Consider the following 12,801-nt stretch of genomic DNA (forward strand, 5'->3'; position numbering starts at 1 on the left):
TTACCTATTAAATAACTTTATACCTTATGCAGAAATTATAACTATATTGTTTTAAAGAAAAATCCCTTTTCTTCCCAAATACACTATCCACGCGCAATGTGCACAATTTCGGCGGGTGGTTCCGTTCAGGAGGGGCGCTACGGCGGACTGAACCGCCGTAGCGAAAGGGTTAATAAAGAAGAATTCTCCGAGAAACACTCTCGAGGCAATCCGTGAAACGGGAATAACCGCTTTAAGTTCGCGTTATTAGTACAATCAAAATAGCAGCGCCATAAGCGGAGAACGATTGCAACAGCGATTCACCATAAATTGCAATCACAGAATCTAATCCTAAATCCATATTATGGAATTATGAAATACACGATCCTCCCGGCCGCCTCCGCGGTAACAGATTATAATTGGCGGAGTTAGCGACAGTTCTCCGGGCCTGAAAAGCCGAGTGCTCGCAAAAAAATCACGTCACGAATAATAATTCGGAGCGCAGGTTGAACGAAAAACCTGGCAGATTACACTTGGCAACGCAACGGTCGAATAAAACAATTCTCGGCCTCCTCGGACCGAATGAATTAAAGATACACGTCGGCGTAGCTCATTAACGAACTTAACAATTCGTAGCCGCGCCGCGGATGTGTTCATTGTTCCGCCGTTTACAAGTTTATCGCGTCGCGTAGCGGCGCGAGAGCAACCATTTAGTCTTCCCTTCTCCGAGGCGAATTTAATTAGGCGGTTGGAGCTTTCGGTCGCGGCGCGTCGCGGCCCCACCCACGCACCGCGGCGGGTCTAGCCTTGTCGCGTCACCCGTCGCGTCGCGTTTCGTCGCGTCGCGTCGCGTCGCGTCCGGTCGCATCCTCGGACCTGTTTCGGAAGGTAAAAGGATTGTTAAGTCGTAAACCGAGCAAGAACTTCTTTTTTGTAGAACGCGGCGGGCACACTTCGTGCGGCACGGAACAAAGGGAAAAGTTTGCCACGGAAAGGGCCCGTGCCCGTTTATTGTTTCTACCGTCGTCACTAGTCAAGAGCGGAAACCGGGGAGCTGCCGGAACGCCAGCCAGTGTCACCGACACGTTTACACGGGGGGTGTGTTTGTAACGGGACCGGCAAAAGTGTAATACACTCCGGTAGGCGGAATCCTGAGCAATGCCTCATTGTTATATCTCCAGCGAGTAAATCTTTGCCAGCACTCCGAGCAGTCCATCGCTCTTTCGCTTGTTGACTTTTCGCGAGTGTAGTTCCTTTGCTCGGATATATGGATCCAATCTATGAATCTAATCAACGGGTAGGCAGCTGGATAAAAGAAACGGTTTGCGCTTTTTATGTTCGTGAAGTAGGAACGTTGAGGAACGTCCGAATATAACAGCACGCTTTAATAGTTCGATGTTAACTGGAGCACTACAACTACTTGGACGGTGTGACTGGAGCAATTGTTCAATTGGATCCACGCTTTAATCATTGTTATATGAATATTAGACCTAGTACTTCTAAGTACTGAATATTAGACCTAGTTTTAAGTAATGAATATTAGACCTAGTACTTTTAGTACGGTCGAATAGCCAAGTATAGTAATTATTCCCGGAAATGCCGAATTTCGAGTTGCCGCGTATTTCCCCGTGCTAGTCCTACACCTATGTAATTTATTGCTACATCGATGCTAAAATTCGATGAAGTCGGTCAAGCGTGTGATGCGGCATGCGACGCGAATTCTCGGAAGACAACACAAAATGGTTTGTTTGGACGTGAGTCAGGTAAGAATAACAGCGGAGCTACAATATACGTGGAAGGTAATAGGTTTGTGACCGTCGAATCGTGGTATGTGGCCTTCGAATTGCCTTTGAATCGTGGCACGTGGCTTTCGAATTTCCTTCGAATCGTAGTATGTGTGCTCCGAATTGCCTTGGAATAGTGGCATATGGCCTTCGAATTACCTTCGAATAATGGTATGTGGCCTTCGAATTGCCTTTGAATCGTGGCATGTGGCCTCCGAATTGCCTTCGAATCGAGGCATGTGGCTTCCGAATTGCCTTCGAATCGTAGTATGTGTGCTCCGAATTGCCTTCGAATCGAGGCATGTGGCTTCCGAATTTCCTTCGAATCGTAGTATATGTGCTCCAAATTGCCTTGGAATAGTGGCATGTGGCCTTCGAATTACCTTCGAATAATGGTATGTGGCCTCCGAATAGCCTTTGAATCGTGGCATGTGGCCTCCGAATTTCCTTCGAATCGTAGTATGTGTGCTCCGAATTGCCTTGGAATAGTGGCATGTGGCCTTCGAATTACCTTCGAATAATGGTATGTAGCTTCCAAATTGCCTTTGAATCGTGGCATGTGGCTTCCGAATTGCCTTGGAATAGTGGCATCTGGCCTTCGAATTACCTTCGAATAATGGTATGTGGCCTCTGAATTGCCTTCGAATCGTGGCACGTGGCTTCCGAATTTCCTTCGAATCGTAGTATGTGAGCATTAATACATTAGTATTAATTACATTAGTATTAATGTATTAGTTTATAGTTAGTTATAGTTATAGGTAAATGATAATCCAAAGTACTCCTAATATCTTTTAATTCAGATATATTAATATAATCTTTGATTACAAAATATTTCAAATTGCCACGAATTCACAATGGCTATATATCAAACATTTTACCAATAGATACTTCATATTACTAATTTCGTCCCTCGTAGGAAATCTTTGCAATTTCTACGTTTGTTCATCACTATACTACGGCAGCTGGTGAAAAGCGAACGGGGCGGAGATCCGAGATAATGAAACCTGATGGAAATATAGAAATTTTACCAGGAGAGCCTCGACTCACCATTAATGTAGTACAACGTTCAGCACTCACGTCTGACGACATTCACAGCGTAATATGCACGGTATTCTTGAAAAAGGTTTACATGTGATATAGTAACCGGGCTTGCAAAGGGATCATGAATAGTTACACTGGTTCGTCCAACGAATAATAATCACACTGTTCTAAGTGAAGTATTTTAGCAAGGAAAGAGATTTTCAGGCAACCGAATCTACATACTTCTGTAACAAGTAGAATTTAAGATGTCATGGAGTGACTAGAATTTAAAGTAGCATTAAAAATAAAAGAAATTTCATAAATTTTTAGAAAAGAAAATAATTCCATTTTGTAGAAAGAATGACTATTAATAAAAACGTTCGTTCCTTCATTTCACAATAAATAAAGTTTGTCGGACGCGTGTACAAGTTTGAAGCGGAAACGTCGTTATCTCTTGCATCTACGTTCTATACGGAGCATGCGGGCTGTGTAACAAAGTTTGCCTTTGTCTCACCGAAAAATAGAAGCGCAACACTTTTCAGCAACACTTTGGGAAATTAAAGGCATGCTGTATAAATAAGTCGTGTGGTATACGTTTAATTGAATACGTTCCAAATTAAATTACTTGCACTTGCAGTGAGAAGTAGTACTTCATTAACAAGACTATTTCTTCGGAAACTCATTATTTGTTTATTTCATTTCGTCTTAAGAAGTTTCGTAATTAATATTCTAATTTGGTTGTTTAGTTGCCAATGTTTAGGTTTCTGTTAGATCAGGATACAGCAGAGACTAGCATATTCAAACGTTTAATATTGCAATATTCTGGTTTCTAAACGTTCTATTATCTAATCATTATAGATTATATTATATATTATATTATTATTAAATTATTATTAGATTAATTATTAGATTATATTATATATTATATTATTATTAAATTATTATTAGATTAATTACTAGATTATATTATATATTATATTATTATTAAATTATTATTAGATTAATTACTAGATTATATTATATATTATATTATTATTAAATTATTATTAGATTAATTACTAGATTATATTATATATTATATTATTTAGATACATTAATGTCTAATAGAGATATTTAGGACATCGTAATTTCAGGTAAAATTTCTCTTTCCTGGACTGGAAATTGTACATTAAAATAGAAACTTCAACAAGTATTCCAGAATCTCTTCAAATTTATTTAATACCGAAAACAATAAAAAAGGAAAAGTGAAGTTCGAGTCGAAAACACTCGGATCAACAACTACGTTAGTAAAAGAAATACCTCGCCGCTGGAGGATTAAAATATGTTACAATATTATTAGAACAATTTTCAAAGGACCTTCTGAAGGGAAGACTACGCACGATCGGACCGGTAAAATATATTCGGTTCAAACGAATTCCTCCGCGCAGCTAAGAGGCTGCAACGCCACTGAAATTTCGGAACGCGTTGTTAACGCCCCGCGCGTCGCACTCGCGACAAGCGTGTCCTGAAATTACATCCAACGAAATCCAGCGCAGAAATCCGCAACACACTGTCAAAGGAACACCGCCAGGGCCGTTCGCGGAAATGTATTTCCATGCGATAACGCGGAATTCGAACAATAAAAAAAGAAGAAAACCGAAGCCGCGCGAGCACAGTCTGGCAACAGTCGGAAAAAAGAAGAAAGCCGAACAACTTCTCAAACGCAACCCAATAACCGTCATCCGTCGGATCGACGTTTTATTTCCGGCAATTCCGGCCGCGGATTTTCCACAAAAGAAGCCTCTCGTCTCCGGTCGAGCGGCGGAGGAGACGCGCGCGAGTGCCGAACCGGATAGGTGCGGCGGGGCGGTGTAGCGGCTGGGATAGGGCGCGGAGATGGAAAAACTCGCCGAAACTTATAAAGAACGATTCCGTGGATGTCTACATGAATCAGGCCATTATCATGCAAACCCGGGAAAATCGAACCCTGCCGAGAGACAATATTGCGCGGGCGGGGTGTAGCAACGGCGGACGGACGGATGGGGCCGGACGGTATATTGGTGGATAAGAGGAAGAGAAGGAAAACGGAATGCCACGAATTTCGTTCGCGTGGTTTCGACGATGGAGTTTCACCGGCGGGCCGAGGCAATGGTATCGTAGCAGTCTGGCCTGATAAAGGAGAAAGCCCGCCGATATTGGTCAGACAGTGGAATGCCCTCTATTCGCGTCGGACAACAAGATTTCTCTCTGTACCGTTATACGAGTCTCGTCAGCCTTATGAACCGCCCGACCAAGGAACGGCGAAGAAGGGAATAGCTCGATAGGTCCAAGGTTCGAGGGGTCAGCGGGGTCGAAATCGGGCGGGACGACGACGGAGGGAGGGCAGGGTCCGAGAAGAAGAAAGGCAGACGGGGATGGGGGAGGAGAAGTTAAAAGGAAAGTCAAGGGGACCGAAAGATTGCGATTGGAACAAGTACTGTTAAGCGCCGATGGTCTGCCCGTTGTCACGCTCAGATGTTCTCCGCAACGCGGCAGTCGCACGCGTAACCCATCCCTTAATCTCGGAGACGCCCGAAGAGGATCGCAGCGCCAAGGCGCCGAGCGATCGACGCGGTCGCGAGAGCAGATGCGCGCGTAACGCATGGCTGGAGGGAAAAGAGAGCGGAAGTTTGCTCCGCGATTTCAGCCACATTTAACCCTTTCGCTACTACGGACCACTATAGTGGCTTTCCATTTGGTGCCACTGAGGTACTACGGATCACTATAGTGGCTTTCCATTTGGTGCCACTGAGGTACTACGGACCACTACAGTGGCTTTCCATATGGTGCCACTGAGGTACTACGGACCACTACAGTGGCTTTCCATATGATGCCATTGAGGTACTACGGGCCACTATAGTGGCCCTTCAAAAGATGCATTATATTGCATAATGTTATTTCCTCTCATACTGTAAATTAAAGAGTGCAAAATTTTTTCGTTCGAAAAATTCATTCAATTCAAGCAGCTTGGGTTCTTCGCCGACCGCCGCGGAGTACCGACAGTGATGTCGCAGCGCTCCGTTCAGCGGAAGTACCGCGGCGGAGAACCCGCCCGTAGCGAAAGGGTTAATCGCTGTTAGGAATGTGAAAACTAGAAGCACGCGTATACGTGTATCCGTGTTATCGAGCGGGGTCAATCGAATTTTGTCCGGCGTCGCGGCGCGTTCTGTGTGCCGATCCGCTCGCCGATTACCGGATCCGGATCGCGTGAATCTTCCTCGACGTCTCCGACGCTTTCTGTCCATTTGTCGAGTAAATTACGGGAAATTTGGCCAAGCTGCCGTATAAAACGCGCATTATTCTTTGGTTCTTCTTGCCCGCGCGGAGCCAGGCTGGAAACCCGGAGGGGCGCGCTAAGCAAATCTATCCCCATCAGACGCAGAACGACGCTTCCACCCCTTCGTTCTTCAGACTCTTCCTTTGTGCCGCGCGAAATACTGGGTGACGAAATTTCGGGGCGAGAAAGAAGATACAGCTGCGCGGATTCAACGTTCATAGTTTCGAGCAAATTGTTTTGCGACGCCGAACACGGGTCCTCCGATCGTTCCATGAGGATCGGGCCAGGACAGAATTCTGTTAAAGGAAGGGCCGCATTGATGATCAGAAGGTCACGTGACCTTAGTTCAATTCTAGAGATTACTCGTTTGCGTACCAAATGGTTCTAAAAAAACAGGATCGAAAAGCGCCGAAGAGCGCAATTGCGCTCCTTCGATTATGTATCGAAAAAAGCCGAAGAGCGCAATAGCGCTCCTTCGATTATGTGTCGAAAAAAGCCGTAAAACATCAAATAAAACGTTATGAATGAAAATACATATACTATTAATTTAGAATAGGTAACAACAAAATGCAAATTGGATTACTGACAGCGATGCGACGCGCGACGTATACATGCGTCCGAAAGACTGAGCACGTTTCGACACAAAATCTGAAGAGCGCAAAAGTGGCTCGTGGTACGCAAAAGGTTAAGCAAACCAATCCTTACCCACGAAGCCTTGCGGGCCAACAATTTTTGCGACAGTTTTACGTTGCCGCTTCTCCACCATTTTCATTACTCCCAAATAACATCCACCATCTTCCCGAATTTTCTCCTCGAAGCTCTTCTTGCTGTTCTTTTTTTTCATCTCCATCATCATCGAAATCACATCCCTACAAATTAACTCCTCGGCTAACGCGAAGATCTGTACTAAATGAGTGAATGCAAAGTGAAAATCTATCTATCCAAAGTGAATATCTATTTAGATAATTTGGAAGATATTTTTGTTGAGAAATTTGCGTTCATTATTTTCGGTCACCATTCATTGGAAGATCTATTTCTCGTCATGAGATACTAAAATCTGATATTAACCCTTAAACGCACCGTGTTGCCATTTGGCAACATACAGAAGAATATTTTGTTTTGTAGCCGATTGGCTATATACGATAATTTTGTAATAAAAAACTATTTTCCTAAAGATATAATTTTTTTCTTCGCTTTTTTCCCTTAATACACACTCATTTTTTAAATGAAGTTTGATAAGTAGAAATTGAAAACAAAAAGTCATGCATTTAAGGGTTAAGCGAAGATGCAAAGAAAAGTTTAGCTAACTTAGGATCGTTATGAAGAACAATACTCACAAGATCAATACCAAGACATAACCTTGACATAACCTCAACAAAAACATCTTTTGTTTATTATGCCATCCATTTTAAGGATATCTACTTAGATAATTTCGAAGATATTTTCATTGAGAAATATGTGTGTTAATTATCTTCGGTCAGCATTTATTGGAAGATTTATTTCTCCTCATGAGATACTAAAATCTGATATTAAGCGAAGATGCAAAGAAAAATTTAGCTAATTTAGGATCGTTATGAAGAACAATATACTCACGAGATTACTTTATTTTGATACCATTCGTTAACCCCTTAACTTGTACGCTCGAGTTAATTCGAGCGCGCTAAACAGGCCAAACTGTGCACACTCGAGATAATTCGAGCGGCGTTGTATTTGATGTTGCTATAATCTTTCACACTCGAATATAATCGAAAATTGAACATAACAATGTGAAAGCAAAGAAAAAAAATCGTTTTATTGATATTTATCATTTACATGGGATTGTAAGCTCTGTAACACTTATTTATTCAAGAATAAAATATAGCCTTTTTCCATGGAACAACAGCGCAGTATATAAAAATTGATTTTTTTTGTCCGGTTTAAAAAAAACAAACTGTGCATTAAGGGGTTAATGTGCCTGTCCCATTCGATACAACCAATTGTAAAATGCACTGTTCAAACAAATTGAAAAAATAGATCAAATAAACGTTGGTTAAAACTCATCGACGCTATACAATCTTACAGCAAAAGAACCGATCTGTCAAGATCTTTCAAACTAGAACCAGATAAGTTGTCTAGTTCGTTTGTTACCTTGCCCTAAACAAAACTGTCCCGTACATGGTATTTCTCCGCTAACAAAGAAAAGGTTATTCGAGGTTCTCGTGGAATTGTTGCAAGATCGATCCATAATACGAAGTACACTCCTCGATCGACATTCAGCCGCGACGGATGCAACAGAACAAATTAATCGGAGCGTCATGAACGATCGCCGTCACCCTGAATTCCGGCTAATGCAGGAATTTTATGCATATTTATCCGCGTCACTTGGACCGGGAGATGTCAGCGTCGCGCCGCATGAATATGCATCCGGCGTAAATATTGTTTTTTCTGTTTCTCCTTTTTCTTCGTTCCGCATTTTTCATTTCTTTCTTCTTTTTTTTGTTCCTCCGCTCCGTTTCCCCGTTGACGGACGCATCAGTCGCCACCGCGCCGGTTTTCTGGCCGCGGTTGCCTCCGCGCGACGAAAACGTGCATACACGCCGCGAACAATGGCGTTGCGTAGCGAAACAATCAAGGACGGCCGCGTGACGCACTTCAACCCTCTTTGCCGGCTCGCTCGAATCACGTTCCAAATGAACCCGCGTCGCGTTGCGTCGCGTCGCGTCGCGCCCGCACGCCGCGAAACGGTGCGCGGCGCCGCGACGCCTCCCTGCCGCGGACCACTTTTGTTTTTAATATCCCGCGTCCCCCACGTAGGACAGGGATCCCGTCTTTTATTTTCATTCGAGTGCTAGACGTCCGCGGCCGTCCGCGGCGGCCGGCTGCTCTTTTCACCGGCCGACCCGCTTTTATTTATCATACACGTTCCCGTGGTTCATCTGCGGCCCGCCACGTATGTAACGTGATATTTAATTACACTCGGTGTCTCCTTAAATTTCCGGCGTTACGTTGTCGCGCCGAGACAAGAAATCCAGGCACGCCGCGTGAAAGTCGCGTTTTCGAAGCATTGGAAAAAATGGAATAATTCACTTCGTCGAAAGCGAAGAATTTAATCCTGCTATGGTGTTTATGGTCTATTTGACTCGGACCGTGTATCGAGCTTGTACGTATAACTTTTTAATTATCACCTTATATGGAGGTCAATCATAGGGTGTTATAAAATTTGTGTACAAGCGGAAAATTAGGGGTCACGGGTTTTCGTTAATACCTCGTGAACGGAAAAACCGGGCATTGCATTTTCACTGAGGAAAAAGTTACTTCGAATCACCTCGGGAATCCCTCATTTCTCATTTGTGCAATAATTTCGGGACACTCTGTATATTGACGGTAGATATTCTTATGCATATTTTCGAATGGCGAATGAAGATTTCGTAAGATTAATTGCATGAATGTGAAGTTGAAATTATGTTATATTTACAATGTTCGGATCTGTCAAGGTTAAGATGAAATACTTGTACCATGTAATAATACAAAAGTAACCTTTACTGGAAATGAAAATTTTTTGAGTGAACGAAAATTTTTGGATGAATGAAAATGTACGGGCGAAGTGGACAGTTGAATATGGATTACTGATTTGTTATTGCAATTTCTGAATATGACGAGTGATGATAAAGTCTTAATAATTAAATAATTGATAAAAAAAATTCATGAAAAATAATTGATAATTGATTAAATATTTATAGTTATTATTAATTAGTTTTCACCGTTAATAAATCGAACAGGTTTTGGTCGCGTGTAAAAGCGTAAGAGTATTCCGGGTCCATATGGACCCAAGCACGGTCGTCGGTGCGGTCGATCGAAGCGATCGGTATTGCGAGTCTTCGCGATTAGAAAGATTCTTTTTTTTCCTGGAAATTTTATTTTCAAGTATTTTAGGTCGACGCATTGCGGACCAGCAGTTTTATGGCTGGTTTTACCTAGTGGCCAAGTGGGTATGTTTGCCTGAATGTATTTTCCGTAACGTTAATTCTCTCGAAATGACAACAACGAAAACCCGAGAATTCTCATGATTGGCCACAAGCTCCAGAACGGAAAATACAGGAAGACTTTTTTTTGTAGTCGAAATTAATCCTATTGGAGACTACTTTTACCTTTTTGCCTCTTCTAAATTAAAATTAGTCGCCTTTTAATCGATTTTTAAATTCAATACGAATTTATATATCTATTTATAAAATAATAAAAATTTCTATGTAAATAATTAATGATTGATTCTACTCAATTGTATACAAATCATTTCTCCAATTTTAATGAAACAGAAGCAGATATATTTGGAGAACAAAATAACAATTAATGTTGCTTTAGGCAACGTCTTCTACTTGCTTGATAGTTTACATTAACTAAATAAAATAATTTGGATGAGTATAAACCATGAGCAACCATACAAATACACGTAGCTTCCAATACAATTAGAGTAGTTTAGCCCGTCCCTTATCATACCACAGGACCAATTAAAATTTACACTATTAGTATTATTAAACAAATTCACAAGTGTGTACAAAAAAAGATACTTTTCAAACAGGTCGCCATTTACGAAGTTCTAAAAAACCATAACCTTGAGTGACTCAAATGTTTACAATTGGTTTCCTTATTTCAGTTTATGTACTTGGTTTGTTACGCGCGTCGCGCGCGCACACACACCGCATTAGGTTCATAGTGTTTGTGCGCAGGTATTAATTCCAAAGAGTATTCGTTACACCGGTATCCGATTGGTTGTAAGCGATAGTACGCGCAAATTAAGGTGCTTGATTGATGTTGGCATAGTAATAATGGAACATTGACTTACCAAGAACAACGAGCTTCACGGGTCTGCCAGCGAGGATCTTCCCCTGGCCGTCCTCTAACGTGCAACCCCATATACCGTCGTCTTCTAATCTGACGTTGTCTATTTGCAACTCCGCCGTAATGGAATCAGAAACGTATCTGTGTCCAGTTCCACTTATTTCCGTTTTCGTATTGATCGTTATCATGTCCACCGGGCTTCCCTCGTGCAGCCATGTTGCCGGCCGTATTTTATAGCTCCTGGCAACACAATATCCGTAAATTAGCATACTAATTCTTTTTGACTACATATTAAATTAATATTAAATTAAAACATTAAATATATGAAAATAAAGGAAAACATTTATATTGGGTTGGCGACTAAGTAATCGCCGATTTCAGTTATAGATGTCTCTCACTCCCATTTTCACGATATCCGTAAATGTTACATTATAAAATTATTATTATTATTATTATTATTATTATTATTATTATTATTATTATTATTATGTTACCAAGTGTACGAGTACAGTAATTTCTCCCTAATTTGCGCTCAGATTTCGCATAAAAGTGGACAATTTTGGGAAGAGGAGATACAATTATTGGGTTGGCAATTAAGTAATTGTCGATTTCAGTTATAGATGTCTCTCACTCCCATTTTCACGATATCCGTAAATGTTACATTATAAAATTATTATTATTATTATTATTATTATTATTATTATTATGTTACCAAGTGTACGAGTACAGTAATTTCTCCCTAATTTGCGCTCAGATTTCGCATAAAAGTGGACAATTTTGGGAAGAGGAGATACAATTATTGGGTTGGCAACTAAGTAATTGCCGATTTCAGTTATAGATGTCTCTCGCTCCCATTTTCACGATATCCGTAAATGTTATATTATAAAATTATTATTATTATTATTATGTTATTTTCTATTATCCGTGAACGTTAGCAACTGGACAAATTGAATGCAGCGGTCAAGGAAAAGCGACCAGAATTGGTCAATCGCAAAGATGTCATTTTCCAGCAGGACAATGCTAGGCCGCACGCGTCTTTGTCCACTCGGCAAAAATTGATGGATATTGGTTGGGAATTGATGTTACACCCACCATATAGCTCTGATCTCGCGCCATCGGATTACCACTTATTTCGATCCCTGGACAACTCCCTTCGTGGTAAAACTTTTAATGACGACGCCGCTGTAAAATCTCACTTAACTCAGTTTTTGGCCGAAAAGGATCAGACTTTCTACGAGCGTGGAATTTTCAAGTTGTCGGAGAGATGGCGAAAGGTCGTCGAACAAAATGGAAAATACATTACAGATTAAACTTCGTGCCAAGTAAAGAAGAATTTTCTATTTCATTCAACAAATCGGCAATTACTTCGTTGTCAACCCAATACAATGTTCTCTTCACATTTTTCGCGTTGAATGAATCGATAATGTGCGGATAAACTGCTTTTTTAGCGCCTTCGCTCTGTTCTTTACTGTTATTGACAATCCAAGATGTACAGGTTGTAAAAACAGGTTATATCATATCTGTGTCTCATAGACGTATTCTACATCTTTCAATCGTTGGAGATCTGTTAAAAAAATTTTCCGCAAAAGTGGTACCTTGACCACATTTTTCACAGTCAAATATTTCTATGATTGCATCATTAATATCGAAAGCTATTTTATTTCATTCGAATTACAATAAGTGCTCGAAGTATAGACCATCTTCTTGTAAGCATAATTCGAGTCGTGCTAGCATATTACGATTAGTTGGAAATATCAACATAACCTATCCATAAGATTATTTAACCGACAGAAGTTTTCGAATAAAAGTGCAATCAACCGTTACTATTGTTACAAGACGAATTTATAATAAACAATCTCTGCTGATCGAACCTAAATTACCGAAGTAAAGGTCACTGAAATCAGTTCT

General features: G+C 41.1%; 1 protein-coding gene across 1 annotated transcript in view; it reads right to left on the reverse strand.

Annotated features, from left to right (window-relative positions):
* LOC117228494 (teiresias) overlaps positions 1 to 12,801 on the reverse strand; it is a gene marked incomplete at its 3' end in the record, with an annotated part of 602,901 nt that overhangs the window by 192,600 nt on the left and 397,500 nt on the right. Inside the window, exon 6 of the mRNA XM_076527291.1 lies at positions 10,898 to 11,133. Coding sequence (XP_076383406.1) covers positions 10,898 to 11,133 — 236 coding nt within the window. The remainder of the gene's footprint in view (positions 1 to 10,897; positions 11,134 to 12,801) is intronic.

Source organism: Megalopta genalis, chromosome 18 (genome assembly GCF_051020955.1).
Source record: "Megalopta genalis isolate 19385.01 chromosome 18, iyMegGena1_principal, whole genome shotgun sequence".
NCBI classification, from domain to species: domain Eukaryota; kingdom Metazoa; phylum Arthropoda; class Insecta; order Hymenoptera; family Halictidae; genus Megalopta; species Megalopta genalis.